Raw genomic sequence first — 17,419 nt, 5'->3', positions numbered from 1 at the left:
ACATGCGTAAGCCGGAGAGCCCTGTCAAGGCACCCCATTATCTGTGGTCCTAACTCTAAATTCTGTGAGTCTCCAACAATGGAAGCACATGCATTTAATGGACAGGTGTAGGACAGATATACCTGAAGGGAGCCCACCCCTTCTTAAAGGCACAGGGGCACACTGAACACCCAGCCTATAGCACAATGGCAGCAAAGATGTTAGTGCGTTGCCTGGTCAATATAATCTATAACAAAAACAACTGGTTACTGTCCACACCTGTAACTGGTCTCTGCAGCAAGGAGCATTGGAAGGGCAATGCATATAACAAGACAAAAAGATTTCCAAGCTCTCCTTACCGACCAATCTGCGACAAACCGAATTGACCTGTCCAACTGTACGTTAAAAACAGGGGTTTAGTTGCACACATTTGCAAATACATCATATTGATTGGTAAGCTGTAATGTATTCCAATTTTGGTTTGGGGTTTAATATTGCGTTAACATTGCCCCAGCAATCAACTAGTTTTAGTTTACTTAACCTCTTCATTGCCACTGTGCCATCCTTACAGAAATTCCAATGGCACCGAATAGGTTAATCAGAGTACTGTACTTACCCTTTGTTGTTGAATAAACCATTTCTTGTCTTAGGACCATTAGCTACTTAAAACTTGCTTTGTAAATTAAGAAAAGCTAAATGGAGTTGTGATTGCTGCCATTAGTGGCTTTTTAGATTATACAAACAATTATTGTCTTCATTATCTTTGAACAATCCCGTTTACTAAACCATTGTGCTTATATCAGACGTTATGTACAATTTTTCCCTTGGAGATTATTATTTCCAGCAGAGTATTTAATTTAGCTTTTGCTGGCGGTTTAAACAAATCAAATATTATGACACGTGAAAGCACATTGCTCTGTACATGGGGGGTGAGTACAGAATGTTGGCCTTTTAAAAAATTAATAAATAAAAGCATGGGGTACCTGTAATAGAAACTGCCTTTTTTATGGTTGAAAAAAGCTGTATACACACTGCATCATGAGAAACACTATAATAAAAGCAGGGTAGCCAATGTATTTATTTTAACAAGACGGCTTTAGTGGCTAGCCACTAATATATGTGTTTTTTTTTTTTTTTATTTATTTATTGGCTCCATTGCATTAGCCATTCTAGTGAACAACTATTTAACTAAACCCACAAATCAAAAGCTGGCAACTTCTGGTGCGTGCACACTTTACATGTCTGCTGTAGAATTGGAGGTGCCTCACATCTCAAGGTGATCTTGCAGACACATTTTAACACTTTCTATCAGTATTGAGGACTGGCCCACACTTTCCAATAGGCCAATAGGAAAGAGTAGGATGAAGCTAGCTCTTGAAAATGATAAGAAATGCTAAAACTTGAATATGAGGGCAGAAATGTTAAGGTCCATATGGGCACATGCGGGTGCCTTCTAGTAAAAATCAAGTAATTTGTCAGATAAACAATAAAATGTGTTACTAAATCTAGTTTGCAGGGTCACAAAAATGGCTGTAGGCTATTTATTCTAGCAGTTTCGTACCGCTAACTCTTCTAAGGCCCCTTTCACACTTTCCGATCAGGTCCGCCTGTCAGTTTTTTCAGGTGGACCTGATCGGATGCTCCATGCATCCCTATGGGGCAGCGGATGGCAGCGGTGACACCCGCTGCTATCCAATCCAATCCTGCTCGTGAAATCCAGATGGCTGGAAACCCTATTTTCCATCTGTCTGGAGGATCAGATAGGATTAGACGAAAACAGATAACCGGTCTGTTTTCATCCGATCTCCCATAGAGGAGTGAGGGGATCTGACAGCTTTGTTTCTGCACACAGAGTGGAGACAGACCTGTCGTCCACCTGCTCAGTTGGGATCGGCGGATCGATCCCCGCTGAGCAAACGGAGTCCGCCGGGCAGAAAGCCCATGTGAAAAGGACCCCTAGGATTCAGCAATAGAGTACACACATCTTTTTTTTGCCATGTATGTAGGTCTTCATCTACAGGGACAGGGTAGAAAATGGAAGGCATGGGATGAGAAATACTCCCATTATTAGCAGATTATAGATTTGATTTACTAAAACTGGATAGTGCAAAATCTGGTGCAGCTCTGCATGGAAATCAATCAGCTTCCAGGTTTTCTTGTCACAGCTTCAATGAAAAAGCTGAACTTAGAAGCTGATTAGCTACCATGTACAGCTGCACCAGATTTTGCACTCTCCAGTTTTAGCAAATCAACCCCAAAATCTTTCTTCTAAGGCCACTTTCACAAATGCAGACTGTTTGTCCGTTTTTCATTTATCCATTGATGGACATCAATGCATCTCTCTGGAAAATCGGGTATAAATGGATGGTCATCTGTTTACAGCCGCTTCCGTCAACATCCGGTTTCTTAGAACAGATCAAATCCTAATTTTTCTTCCATTAAAAAGTGGATCGGATGAAAAAACTGATGTAAAACATACAAACGGTCCATTTTTGCATGGTAAATGGCTTCGGGACTCAGCCTGGGTTCAAAAATATACGATGTGGGAACCAGCGCAATTCTAGTGCGGGTTCCTACATTGCATCTCCCCCACAGGCAGTTCACACTGCCCTCTGCTAACCACTGCGGTTGTCAATACAAAGTTAATGACGCCCCAGATCGGTTCGCAGATCGCAGTGCAAACTGTGAATTTGGACAGGAATCGGATCGCATGGGTGTTCACACCCATGCGATCCGATTCCAGTGCAGGGGAAAAAAAAGGTTCCTGCACCTTTTTGTTCAAATCCAATGCGATTTCAGCCATACAACTGTATGGCTGAATTTGCATTTGCACAGACATCACATGTGATCTGCACAGCAATGCAGTGCGAATCACATGCGATGTCTGACATTGAATGTGTGTGAACCCAGGCTCAAGTGGTTAAGGGCTCCAGCTGACGGATGTAAACACAAATAACAAACTGATGAAAAACTGGTGGAAACTTCATCTGTTTTTTTCTTTGAAAAAACGTGACTGAAGTAAAGAAACGACCTGTAAAAGGGGCTTATTCTTAAAGAAAACTTGTACCAGGAAAAATATGTGGACTGCCACTGCTGACCAAAACAAGAATTAAGGTCAAGAGTTCTTACTTGCTTTGTACCTTTTCTGGCTTTGGAAATATGGAAGCCAGGCAAAGACAAGAAACTAGCATTTCCGTAAAAAAAGGTTTTCAGTGGCAATATACATTTTTCTGTCAACATGGGTTTGCTTTTAAGGCAATATGAACTAAAATATTTTTAGGGTTTTAAGCAAATTTTAAGCTTTTTTTCTTTGTAGTCTTTGGAAGAGAGATTAAAAAGTGTTGTTTGTGTACCTACACGGCATCCGCTCATTAGGTGAGGCATACAGTGCATCCGGAAAGTATTCACAGCGGTTCACCCCATGATGATTTTTTTCGTTTTTAATTTTAATAAATTGGCAAAGATTTCAAACAAACTTCTTTCACATTGTCATTATGGGGTATTGTTTGTAGAATTTTGAGGAAAATAAAGAATCAAATCCATTTTGGAATAACAAAATCTGGAAAAAGTGAAGCACTGTGAATACTTTCCAGATGCACGGTATAAAGAAACAATGGCAGGTTGCAGTCAGGTTTATTTACTAAAGCTGGAAAGTGCAAACTTAGCCTCATTTCTGCATAGAAACCAATCAGCTTCCAGATTTTATTTCCAAAACTTAATTGAACAAGCTGAGGTTAGAAGTTGATTGGTTTCTATGCAAGTGGAAAACCCTTTTAACCCTCCTCTTATGTTAGCTTTCTGTTACTATCCATGATTTTAACGGGTCGGTTTTGACCCGTGTCTTAAATCAGCCATAAAATACCCTCTGAACAATTATTTATCATCCAATTTGTTTCTTACCTCTTGGTTACCTTGTTAGGCTTTTTTATCCTTGAAAAGATTGGTTTTAATATTTTTGGTGTGACCCCTTAGACCTTTCTTTTGATAGCATACCTCTCATTTTCAAATTTAAAAAATGGTAAAATAAAGTCAGCAACTCTGAAATGTATTGGTCCTATGTTTCTTTACTTTATTTAGAGAAGTAGACAAGCAGGCAAAGAGATAGGCCCCTCCCTAACTACAGCTCACAGGGTTGAGAGGTGATTGGCTGTCAGTGTTACTAAGCAGAGAGAGTGTTTATGATTTCAGTTTTGGCACTTATTAGTGTCCTAAAATCCTATACTATAACTGGGTCAGAATTGACCCTAACACCATAAACGTCTTAATTTTCACCACAGTATTTTATAATTTAGTGAAAAGGATTCTTTTTCTATTACATTGTTTAAATAGAGGTTCCTGACAAAGTAAAAAAATCTTGATGCAATAAACAAATTTATGTGATACTAATAGACATTCAAAACCTGAAAATGGGTCGGTTCTGACCCTAACATAAGAGGAGGGTTAAAAAGAGCAGGAAGGCCCAGTTGTATTTTAAACATGTTGTATTTATTCATGGGTTGTGTTTTGAATTAGAGACTGCAAAAATACCATCAAAAGAGATATAGGGTTTTTTTATATGCTTTATACGCCTACCTAGGAAGATGCAGCATTGGTTCGATACTGCATCTGTCCCCCGGCGCCTTTAACACTAAGAACTGAGCGATCAAACACCGCCGATCGCTCGGTTCTCACAGCTCCCTGAGCAGAGAGCTGGTGACTGTCAGTCACTGGCTCTCTACCCCCCACCCCTGTGCTCACATGGGCGCTGGGCTGGGGAGAGGGTGGGAGTGGCAGGCTAAGGCTCTCAGCTGCTTGCTGAGAAGCTGAGCTGGGTGGAGGTCCAGGCATCTGTAAGGATCCCGACTCTATTGTTGCGATCTTGCCCAAACCTGGACCGGCTCTGTGACATCAGCCAACAGCGGGCTTCAGCCCCGATGTCTGCTGAAAATGGGTCATAGGAGTTCAGAACGAACTGCATTCCTGTGATCCACAGGAGAAGTACAACCAAACGAGCTTTGGCTGTACTTCTCCTTTATAATAACCATAGATAAGGTTTTTTTTTTTTTTTTTCAAATGTTTGTAAAGGTTTTATAGATTTTCAAGGGGCTAGGCACAGCTGGCTATTCATTTGCTGAGCTAAACTTTACAAAATTTGAATGTGAATGTCTACTGTCTTGCTAAAATAGTTTTGCTCTTTGCCCTGTTTTTTGTATGCGGAGGTAACTTTAATTATTTCTGATTGTTTTTGTATACTCGCTTTACAGTCTTCCCCTGTTATGATGCAGGCAAAAGTGTGAGGTAGCAGATACGTATGTTACAAGACAGTAATTCTTTATTTTAATACAAAAAAAAGGCCAACTCCAGAAAAGCCAGATTAAATCATTCCTTTCACTTTTTAATGGGATTTGGATGAATAGAGTAAAATATGCACTTTGCATTCATTGATAGCATCTTTAGGTTGAGGTAATTGAGTCTTTTTTTTTTCCCTGACTGAATGAATAATGACTTCATCTGATCCTCAGCGAGGCCTGAAACTTAGACCGCCTTTGTCAACGCAAAAAGATCTGGGCTTTGAAACATGCTCTACTTCCCTGGCTTAATTTTTCTTCATTTTAATCCAAAAACCTATTTTTCTCAATAATTCAAGCATAAACTATGTAGTGGTTGAAACGGCGGAAATTGCCAGATATTTGTCCTTGTTGGTCTGCATTTTAAATGCAGCTGATAAATCAGCCACTGTGGTCCTTTGCTCCTCTGTTCTCAAGGGAAGGGGCAGCCTGTACACAAGCAAGTGTGGTGGAATTTGTCTCAACTATTTTACTATAGCTCTCTGAGAGCTTCCCATTATGTACTGGAATGTCATGTTGGTACTCATACAGTGAGGGTTTATAGGAATAAATAACTCACAGAACTTTTGACTCTTTTTTGCTGAGCATTTTTATAAAATGGCCACATAATATCCATTTTCTAACAAAAAAAAAAAAAAAAAACGATTCATAGGGACTCGCATACATAGCCACTCCGTATCTACACAACATGTCTTTGGCAATCATGTCTGATGGTCTACTTCCATAAGCCAAGTAGGAGGCTTCATTGCAGTATTTTATGTATTAGCCATGATGATGAAACAGGGAAGGGCAGTCAGTGACACAGCATGGCTTCCATTGGCTCAGAAGGTTTCTCTGTATCTATTAATAAGTTGCTGAATGTATTATTTTAAATGCAAAAAGTGTAAATACCTGAATTTTATCTGGTATCAGCCCCTTGAAATCCACTGTACAACAGAACTAAGACTGGGGTGAGAAAGCCTGTCAGTTGTACTGCAGTGCTTATGTATTAACAAGTACATGCTGATTGGAGGAGAGAGCAGAGTGACAGAGAAACTCACTTATCAGTCTGCTAATTCTCCTTCACTGTCCAGTTCCAGGCTGGGGGACAGGATCTGTGCCTGTTACTTAAAGGGTTTGTAAAGGTTCAGATTTTTTTTAAATAACAAGCATGTCTTACTTATTAGCTCTGTGCAATAGTTTTGCACAAAGCAGCCCCAATCCTCCTATTTATAGGTCCCCCGCCGGCGCTCCTGGCCCCTCTCCCTGCTGAGTGCTCTCATGCTTACTCGCTCCTGAGCCGCCTCCTTGTGTCTGTGAGGCACACAGTGTGTGGCTCAGTGAAGGTCAGTGATTGCAGCGCTGCTATTTTAAATATATAAATAAGTGTTCATAAAACAATTTAAGAAAATGGTGATTAAACCATTCATGTAAACCATCAATAAAGTGCTATTCGGTGCAATTATTGTGCAAAATATCAAAAATAAAAAATAAATAAAATTATAAAGTGCAGATATTACAATGTAAAACTCCAAAAAATGCAAACTGAGTGTAAACAGTCCATAAAACAGTTCTTTGCGGTAACAGAAGCAGGATACTTGGTCTTGCAACTTCGGGGTCTCCCCCTTAGGGTATCTACTTACCACTATGTGGTGTTTTTAAAACAGATTATAGTGGAGTGAGCTGTTGTTTCTTGCAAAGCTGTTTGGACTCTGTTGTAAGCGATCCTTCTTCTTTTAAGCGGTATTCTCAGGTGTCCTCATGAAATAAAGAATTGCTGGACATAGTGAGGACCGTTTGAACTGTGAATTTATTAGGTTAAAATACAATGGAATACTCACAAACATATAACATGATAAAGCCTGTAAGTGCCTATGTTAGGTGCGGTGGTGTATCGCTCCTCAGCGTTCTCCTTTCCGACCTGAAGTCACGTGGCTGCCTCTCGGCCAATGGCTATACGCGTTTCGCTGTGAACACAGCGTCATCTGTGAGCTACAGATGACGCTGTGTTCACAGCGAAACGCGTATAGCCATTGGCCGAGAGGCAGCCACGTGACTTCAGGTCGGAAAGGAGAACGCTGAGGAGCGATACACCACCGCACCTAACATAGGCACTTACAGGCTTTATCATGTTATATGTTTGTGAGTATTCCATTGTATTTTAACCTAATAAATTCACAGTTCAAACGGTCCTCACTATGTCCAGCAATTCTTTATTTCATGAGGACACCTGAGAATACCGCTTAAAAGAAGAAGGATCGCTTACAACAGAGTCCAAACAGCTTTGCAAGAAACAACAGCTCACTCCACTATAATCTGTTTTAAAAACACCACATAGTGGTAAGTAGATACCCTAAGGGGGAGACCCCGAAGTTGCAAGACCAAGTATCCTGCTTCTGTTACCGCAAAGAACTGTTTTATGGACTGTTTACACTCAGTTTGCATTTTTTGGAGTTTTACATTGTAATATCTGCACTTTATAATTTTATTTATTTTTTATTTTTGATATTTTGCACAATAATTGCACCGAATAGCACTTTATTGATGGTTTACATGAATGGTTTAATCACCATTTTCTTAAATTGTTTTATGAACACTTATTTATATATTTAAAATAGCAGCGCTGCAATCACTGACCTTCACTCATTTAAAGCACTAGCACTTTTATTGCAGCAGGCAGCTAATTTACAAACACTTAATTGGATAATTATCACACATCCCATAAGCGCGAGGTCCACAGTCCCGATAGTGTGTGGCTCAGGCCTGTTTCCTTCTCACTGGCTGTGATTGACAGCAGTGGGAGCCAATGTCTCAGCCAATGAGAAAGCAGAGACCCGGGGGAGCGTCAGCTCCTGTGCACATCGCTGGATCGGGCTCAGGTGAGTATGGGGGGAGTTGGGGTCCTGAGGGGAAAGCTGCACACTGAAGGTTTTTTACCTTCATGAATAGAATGCATGAAGGTAAAAAACCTTCTGCCTTTAGAACCACTTCAGCCGCAGCAGAGAAAGAGGGGTTTCATTCCCAGCTATAAGTCCACATGTTTATTGGGAATTGTTTCTTTCTTTTCTTTAAAAAGATGCAGTAATAGCTAGTGTGGAAAAATCCTTTGGATTTTGCCTTCTACCTGTATATTTGTAGAGGACTATGAATATAGATCTTCATGAGTTTTTGGAGAATGGATGTAATATTTTATAGTCTTTGTAGTTCGATATATTACTCTGTATTAGGCATAAAGCGTATAAAGAAAACCAGTGCCCAGACCATACAGTATAAACCACAATCAGTGCCCCAATTGTAATGGTTGGATGGATTGCAAGTAGCCTGAGGATATTAGTGGAATACTAAAAAGCTTTTCCCTTTGCAATTTTGCGCAGGCTGTCGTAGAGCTAAAGGCATTGTGTTGGGTACCTTTTGAGGGAGTCAGGACAACCTGAAAGCTGTTGATCACCATTGACTCTCTCTAAATCTCCACAAAAGAGGGGAATGGCCCAAGAAAATAACAGTAGACACTAAACTGTTAATAAGTCCTTGCTAAAAAAGAGGTCATAAATTAAAACCAATAAAAGTCCTTCAGGGGTGTATCATACTAGCAGCAGCTCCCCTTAGAATTGAAGCAAATCTAAGCAAGACAAGAAAGAACAGACTGGGGCGCCAGCCTAGGTGTACTCGTTTAAATCACAAGTTTAATGTAAAAAATATATCGTGGCCACTCACAAAAGTAGTTCTATATTGGGCATGTCTCAAATAAGGTATCTGGGTCAGGTGGAGATGTCCCCGACATCTGTAGCAAGTGATGAACCACTATGGAGCCTGGTGTATCCGTCCTGACCAAAAGCTGTCAGCTGACAAGCTGACACCCAGTGTGGAGCGCACAGCGGGCTGTGCCGGAGGCATTGTCCAATGGAAGACCTCAGAATGATCAAGTGACATGTTTCAAAGCTTCCACATCTTTGGAGCTTTTGGTCTGGATAGATACACCAGGCTCCAGAGCGGTTTGTCACCTGCTACAGATGCTGGGAACATCTCCACCTAACCCAGATACCTTATTTGAGACATGCCGAATATAGCACTACTTTTGTGAGTAATTATATATTTGTTACATTAAACTTGTGTTTTAAACTACCACACCTAGGCTGGCGCCCCTGTCTGTTCTTTCTTGTCTTCATAAATCTTGTGTCTGTGCTTTTAGGGCTCTTTCACACGGAGCGGACCGTATTGCGATCCGCTCCGGGACTTTTTTTTTTTTTTCACGGAGCAGATGACACTTGTGTCATCCGCTCCGTATGTCCGCATATCATCCCATTCGTTTGCGGATGATATATGGACATAATATATGTCTATGGGCATTGCGGATGTCAGCGGATGACACCGCTGACATCCGATTTTGCATCCGTTCCGTTTTTCTAACGGAACAAAAATAGGGTTCTGTTCCGTTCCAAAAAACGGAACAGAACTGAAAGGACGCAAATCGGATGTCAGCGGATGGTCATCCGCTGACATCCGCAATGCCATTGACATACATTATGTCCGTATATCATCAGCAAAAAAATAGGATGATATACGGACATGCGGAACGCCGGTGTGAAAGGGCCCTTACTGTGCCTTTGCTTTCTCCTAAGCAAATGCCTCCCAAGGTCATGTGACCTCCCTGCATCATTTGGGAGCTTACTTTCAGGATAGCCCACTTTGTCAGAGCAGATGAGCACACCCCGTGGCAGGGTTTCTTTGCATTCCACATCCTGTAAAGTAAATTTTGTGCTATTATAAACTGACCAAGATGACTGGACTGCATTTCCAATAATTTTAATAGAAAACTCATCTTGAAAAAGTGGCCAAGAGTGAATGAGCTCAAATTCTTTTTTTAGATTTCAGGAAGTTTGTACAAACTGGTGACCTTTCAACCTGATTAATAATCGAAGTATGAATAATCCAATTAGGTACTTAACATAAAACTGAGTATTGGCATTTTTCAACAACTTTTCCTGAGTTTAAATCAAAATGAAAGGGGTCAAGCAGACTGGAAAATCTTCAAGTTTTTTCTAGCGGTTGTAGCATGTGTGATTTATTGAACAGTATTATATGCAGCAATTTTGTATTGCACAGCTTACAGAAAAAAAAATTGTTCAAATGAAGATTTTTTGTAAATAATCATAAAGCCTATCAGCTTAAAGGGATTCTAAACCTCAGACATGAAATATAAAAAAAAAAAGCAAATCCCTCTAGAGTGTGTACTTGTCCTTATTAGGAGCACAAAGTGTCATTCCTGTTTGCTGCTTTTTCCTCTGCTATCTGCATGAATTACTTCTGACAAGTTTTCCTGACACCAAGAGGAAAAAAAAAAACAAAAGGGGAGGGACCTCCAGCTGTGTTCCTATGTGTTGTGTAAAGGTGGGGGGGGTGTACCTTCCCTCCAATCAGCTCTCAGGGCTCTCCTCAATGAGCTCTGCAGAGTTTAACTTCAATGTAGAAGAAATGGCTGCACTCCAAGTATCGTCAAAATTCTGGTTTATTTACCGAACATCCTAGTGTGGCAAACAATGCAGGTAGACGCGTTTCACACACTAGCAAGTGTGCTTAATGTTTAACCACTTTACCACCGGAGGATTTTGCTGTCTTACGTCCAGGCCACTTTTTGCGTTTCGGCACTGTGCGAATTTAACTGACAATTGCGCGGTCGTGCGACGCCATACCCAAACAAAATTTACGTCCTTTTTTTCCCACAAACAGAGCTTTCTTTTGGTGGTATTTGATCACCTGTGCGAGTTTTACTTTTTGCGCTATAAACAAAAAAAGAATGAAATTCCCCCCCAAAAAAATTTAAAAATCAAAATTTTTTTAAATTTTTGGCCAATTTGTTTTCTGCTACCTATGTTTGGTAAAAAAAATCACAATAAGCGTATTTTGATTGGTTTGCGCAAAAGTTATTGCGTTTATTAACTAAGGGAAAGATTTCTGTCATTTTTGGTGTTTTTTTTTAACGCGTAATGGCGGCGATCTGCAATTTTTTTGCGGGACTGCGACATTCCAGCGGACAGATCGGACCCTTGACTGACATTTTTGACACTTTTGGGGGTACCAGTGACATTACTGCAGTAATTAGTGCTATACATATGCACTGTTACTGTAAAAATGACACTGGCAGGGAAGGGGTTAATTTTATTGGAGAGGGAGGGGTTAATGTATGCCTGGTGCTTACTAACGTGTGTGGGGGGAGGTGACTGAGTGACACAGGGACAGATCGCAGGTTCAGCTATGCTGAACCCTGCAATCTGACCCTGCCTGTCACTTAGGAGATCCGCCCGCTTGTGTAAACAAATCTCCAGACTCGATTCCCCGACGATCGGGGAAGAGCGGCGGTAATCACCGCCGCTCCTCCCCTGGCCCAACTCCCGCTGTGACTGAAAACAGCGGGAGCGAGCACAAGGGGAGGAGTCCAGCGACGTAGGTCTACGTCGCTGGACGGGAACGAGCCACTTTGCCGCAGTACAGTCAACGTGACTGGTCGGCAAGTGGTTAATCATCATTGGTAATGATTAAGCACACTTGATAGTGTGTGAAACGCGTCTACCTGCATTGTTCAAGTATCGTCAAAATTCTGGCTTATTAACCGAACATCCCAGTGTGGCAAACAATGCAGGTAGATGCGTTTCACACACTAGCAAGTGTGCTTAATCTTTAATCATCATTGGTAATGATTAAGCACACTTGCTAGTGTGTGAAACGTGTCTACCTGCATTGTTCAAGTATCGTCAAAATTCTGGCTTATTAACCGAACATCCGAGTGTGGCAAACAATGCAGGTAGACGCGTTTCACACACTAGCAAGTGTGATTAATCTTTAATCATCATTGGTAATGATTAAGCACACTTGCTAGTGTGTGAAATGCATCTACCTGCATTGTTCAAGTATCGTCAAAATTCTGGCTCATTAACCGAACATCCCAGTGTGGCAAACAATGCAGGTAGACGCGTTTCACACAGTAGGGAGTATGCTTAATCTTTAATCATCATTGGTAATGATTAAGCACACTTGCTAGTGTGTGAAACGTGTCTACCTGCATTGTTTGCCACACTGGGATGTTCGGTTAATAAACCAGAATTTTGACGATACTTGGAGTGCAGCCATTTCTTCTACATTGTCTGCAGAGGCGAGCCGAGGCGGGCACCTGTAACATCATTAGGCTTCTTGGTTTGCCTGGAGCAGTGAGTCTTCCTTGTCTTTGTATACAGAGTTTAACTTCAGCTCTCCGTCCACTTTTTTTTGGACACTCAGACATGCTTTATAATTCAGAACTTTGAACAGATGTAGTAAAGAGAGGGCCTCAGATAAACAGGTACAACTTATATAGGAGATTTATCATCTTTGTGTATCACCCGAGGCTAATCACTTCACTGGGTACATGTAAGGGTTTATACCACTTTATAGTAAAGTAATTGTAAATGTGTGGAAAGTCAATTGAAAATGCTTATAAAAAAGTTAAAACATAGCATTAAAATAATGTGATTCAGAATTGGGTAATGCATAACCTGTTTTGAATAAGTCTTTCAGTCACTTTTTTGTGAAGAACCAGGTAGGACAGCATAAAGATATAATATTAATGGAGTATAACAGTTTATTTTAACAGTGTAGGTGTGAACAGTGTGCCATTTATATGTCTTTTTTGGACATAGATATTTCATTAATTATATTTATTTAATGCCTAAACTAGAGTTTAAGATATATGTTTTACCTTAAAATATGTTCTTTCTTTCCGTCAGGTGGGACTTTTGGACCTTGAACTGAACCAGTTGACAAAGGCGCTATTTCTAGCTCTGGTGGCGCTCTCCATTGTAATGGTAACCTTGCAGGGGTTTGTTGGCCCGTGGTATCGCTACCTCTTCCGGTTCCTCCTGCTATTTTCCTACATCATTCCGATAAGGTATGTGTGTAGCAAAGACAGACAGGAATGTCTAATTTCACTGAATGTTGCATTTTTTTGAAATATACACTTGGCTTACATTGTGAAGGAAATTGATCTGATCAGGAAACAGAGTGAGAAAGTGCTTGCAAATCTGCTGATTCTTGAGAGATCACTGCAAAAAGCAATACTGTTTTATTTCTGTGCAATGTTCATTTTACTAAACTAATCAAGATATCCAATCCATTGTAGAGCATGAATGTATTTATAAGGTTCTTTCTCCAATTGTATGATACAAATACTGCACACTATATATCCTATTGTTACCCACAGCTATTTGTAGCCTACAATATCCGTACGTATTGTGTTGTATCATAAATGAGTAACTCTTAGGATGGTAATGCATTAGATTTATGAGTAGTATCACTGAATAAAAAAAATTTGGCTTGCAAGAAAATACTTCTTAGGAATGTTGTTCAGGTAGGGTGTGTTACAGAGTGCATTTGCAACATATGATGTTTGGGGCGTGATATATAACTATAGTTGATCTAAATTTAATTTAAAACATGTTTTTATGAACGTTTTCAGGAGCCACTTGTGTCTTTTAAGGCCCCTTTCACACATGCGGACCATTTGTCCATTTTTCATTCATCCGTTGATGGATGACAAACAGACATCAATGTATCTCTATGGAAAAATGGATGGGATTGAGTTGGCAACACTGTAGTCGGTATAACAATTTATTGGTGACTGGTTACAAAGGAGTGACAATAATATTGTCACTCCTTTGTAACCAGTCACCAATAAATTGTTATACGAACTACAGTGTTGCCAGCTCAATACCATCAATTTGTCTTGTTCTGGTGTATACAGAAACACTGAGCCCAGGCACCTGTCACGTACCTGGTAGGTAGAGCCTGAATGTGCGGAGGAAGGCCTCTCTTACACCTCTGACTCAGAGCCCCTGATAGAGTAAACAGGAAGCGCAGAGTGCAGAGTCGCAAGAGTGCCAGTGGACGTGCAGGCTGCAGGACTGCTGATAGCGTAGAGTTCCAGACGGAGGCAGGTGTCCTGGGAGTAGTTGGATCAATGCAGCAACTAGGGAGCCTCAAGGAATACTGGAAGGTAAGCAGAGTCAGACAAGCCGGGTCATACACAGAGAGGACAGATCAGGTACAAGTGGAGAGACTGGAGAATGGTCAAAGAACAAGCCGGGGTCGGTGCAGGCAGAGAACTGGAGTAGTCAAAGGCAAGCCGGGTCAAGATCTCAGGAGCAACACAGGTAACAGGAAGCAAGACTGGCACGGAATGCTGTAGACGAGACAGCACTGATCCTGGGAGCAGATCTAGCTTAAATAGGCCTCTTGATGCTTAACTGTCATCAGGTGCGCAGCACACTCAATTCACATGCTGGGGCTTTCACATTTGCCAATTATCCAATTAGCTTTGGGAAATTCAAGGGACAGGGCCTTGCCTGCGGTTGCCAACTTGTCTCCTGGCAAGACCTTCCTGACAGCACCTATGTGTGGATTTTGCAATCACATTGGGTGTTCTTCGTTGTGTGCGCTGCTTCTCTCAGACTTCACTTAATGGATATCTCTATGGAAAAATGGATGATCATCCATTTAAATCAGCTTCAGTCAACATCCATTTTTTTGGAACGGATCAAAGCCCTAATTTTTCTTCTGTTAAAATAAAAGTATCTGATGAAAAAACGGATGTTAACGAACAAACGTTCCGTTTTTGCATGAAAAAATGGTTCCAGGACTCTAGCTTGAGGATGTAAAAAAACAGATGAAAAACTGATGTAAGCTTCATCTGTTTTTTTCTTTGAAATGAATGGTCCACATGTGTGAAAGGGGCCTTAGATGTGCATAGGAATATAATTAAGTAGCATCATCTAGAGTAGTGGTTTTCAAGCTGTGTTCTGCAGCCAAGTGTTAGGTGGTGTATGGCCATGATCTGGAACACAGTGGTGTCAGTTGATGTTGGTTGTGTGTAACAGCTGTCACATCTTTAGCTGATAGTGCCAGAATAAATCACAGCATGGTGCTGTATACCGAGCATATGTGGGACAGTACTGGTGAAGCTGGAAGGGAACAGCCTTCCCATGTCAGTCTCTATCAGTTGCCAAGGCCTAGTACTTACAAATGGAGCTTCTGGCCATTCGAGGAAAAACAGCATGATCACAAAGTGTTCGCAGCAGTGTGATGCAGATGCTATTTTACATACAGGTTCATCTGAATTGGTTCACTAGCATGTGGGAAGAAAAGTAACAGACTGACTAGGCATCTGGTGATGTGGTTGACTAGGAAGCAGAGCTTAGTAAGCACTGAGTAGGGAAAGTGTAGGATTCAGTAGTCAGTTGTTTTTTTTTTTTTTGTTTCAGTGACACAATTCTGGATTTTTTGAATGAGTATATCTACCCAGGAGGCAAACAGCAATAAATGAAAACTTTTTTTACTCTACCCAGAATTAAAGAAGAAAGACTTTGGCTTTTAGATACACTTTAAAGTGTGAGTTCTGCTTTACAGAAACATTGTACAGGTGAACTTCACGCAAGACACCCTCGCCACCCCCCTGGTCCCTGATGTACTTACCTCTGGGGTTGCAGAGCTGTCAGCAACCCTGCAGCTGTTCCAGTGGTCCAGGGATTTAAAATCTCTGCTTTTCTGTTCATCAGCTCTCAAAGGATAGACCAGATGCATTCTGATTTGTCAGCGCCGTCACGTTAACCACTTGCCTGCTGCCTAACGCCGATCTACGTCGGCAGTCAGCCCCTCACAGGCAAAGTGACGTAGGGCTACGTCACTAGCTTGTGAGGGTCTAGGGAGCGAGCGCGCGCCGCCGGAGGCTCGCTCCCGCGTGGTCACGGACCCCCCGCGCGTGTGACCAGCGGACCCGATGTCCGCCGGTCACTCGGCGATCGGCGGGGGAGAGGGAGAATGTCAGGCAGCTTGTGTAAACAAGCCACCTGTCATTCTCCTCGCTGTAAAGACACTGATCACACGGATCTAGTATGTAGATCCGTTGATCAGTGTCCTTACAGCTCAAGCCACAGCCAATCACAGTAGAAAGCACGCCCCTAGGGATACACACAGCCCCTCCCTCCCAAATAAAGTTAACCCCTTCACTACCAGTGTATTTTTACAGTAACAGTGCATATATATGAAAAGGGTTAAGATACCAGCGCTATGGAGTTTCAGTACTTTTTTGGACTAAGAAATGGTGGTGTAAGCTGCCCCCAACCTACCACTGAGGTAGTAGAATGGTAAAAAGTGCAAGTGATGTTGGAACCGGCGCTACCACATAAATATTATGTCTGTGCAATTCCATAAACTGTATAATTCATATAAAAGTGCATATAGTGCTTAAACCAAAGTGCTGCGTGCTATAAAACTTCCAATATATTCGCATGGGCTGTGCTCAGTGTGCCATATAAAAACACGTGTACATATAAAGTGCTGAGTGCTATTGATAACCACGTGTGTGATTGCGTGCTATAACAAAGTTTGGCGCCAGTGGGTGTACCACCGATTGCACCGTTGCTTACCGCACTCTTAAGAAGGTGGCTCAGCACTCCCTGGTCACTAGAACAGAAAATAAGCCTCCATTGCGTAGTATATCCTTGTTAGGGTGAAACAATGTAGCATCCACTCACATTTAGGGAGTTCACTATCAGCTTGAGGTGTTCGCCGGGTCGCTTCCGCGTTCCACCAGCTCAAACCACCGTTCCCGGAAGTGACGTACTGACGTACGCAAAACCACGCCCTACGCGTTTCGTCATACGACGTCATACGCTCCAGATGACGTCGTATGACGAAATGCGTAGGGCGTGGTTTTGCGTACGTCAGTACGTCACTTTCGGGAACGGTGGTTTGAACTGGTGGAACGCGGAAGCGACCCGGCGAACACCTCAAGCTGATAGTGAACTCCCTAAATGTGAGTGGATGCTACGTTGTTTCACCCTAACAAGGATATACTACGCAATGGAGGCTTATTTTCTGTTCTAGTGACCAGGGAGTGCTGAGCCACCTTCTTAAGAGTGCGGTAAGCAACGGTGCAATCGGTGGTACACCCACTGGCGCCAAACTTTGTTATAGCACGCAATCACACACATGGTTATCAATAGCACTCAGCACTTTATATGTACACATGTGTTTTTATATGGCACACTGAGCACAGCCCATGCGAATATATTGGAAGTTTTATAGCACGCAGCACTTTGGTTTAAGCA

The 17,419-nt window shown here is 41.7% G+C and overlaps 1 protein-coding gene across 2 annotated transcripts in view; it reads left to right on the top strand.

The window, feature by feature from the left end:
* The window catches only part of ATP9B (ATPase phospholipid transporting 9B (putative)), a 578,806-nt gene that overhangs the window by 435,248 nt on the left and 126,139 nt on the right, over positions 1-17,419 (top strand). For both annotated transcript variants that reach the window (XM_082258664.1, XM_082258663.1), the window contains exon 12: positions 13,043-13,203. In XM_082258664.1, coding sequence (XP_082114790.1) covers positions 13,043-13,203 — 161 coding nt within the window. The remainder of the gene's footprint in view (positions 1-13,042; positions 13,204-17,419) is intronic.

This window comes from Pelophylax lessonae (genome assembly GCF_965119305.1).
Source record: "Pelophylax lessonae genome assembly, chromosome: 5".
Classification (NCBI taxonomy): domain Eukaryota; kingdom Metazoa; phylum Chordata; class Amphibia; order Anura; family Ranidae; genus Pelophylax; species Pelophylax lessonae.
This window is presented reverse-complemented; position numbering and strand designations above follow the sequence as displayed.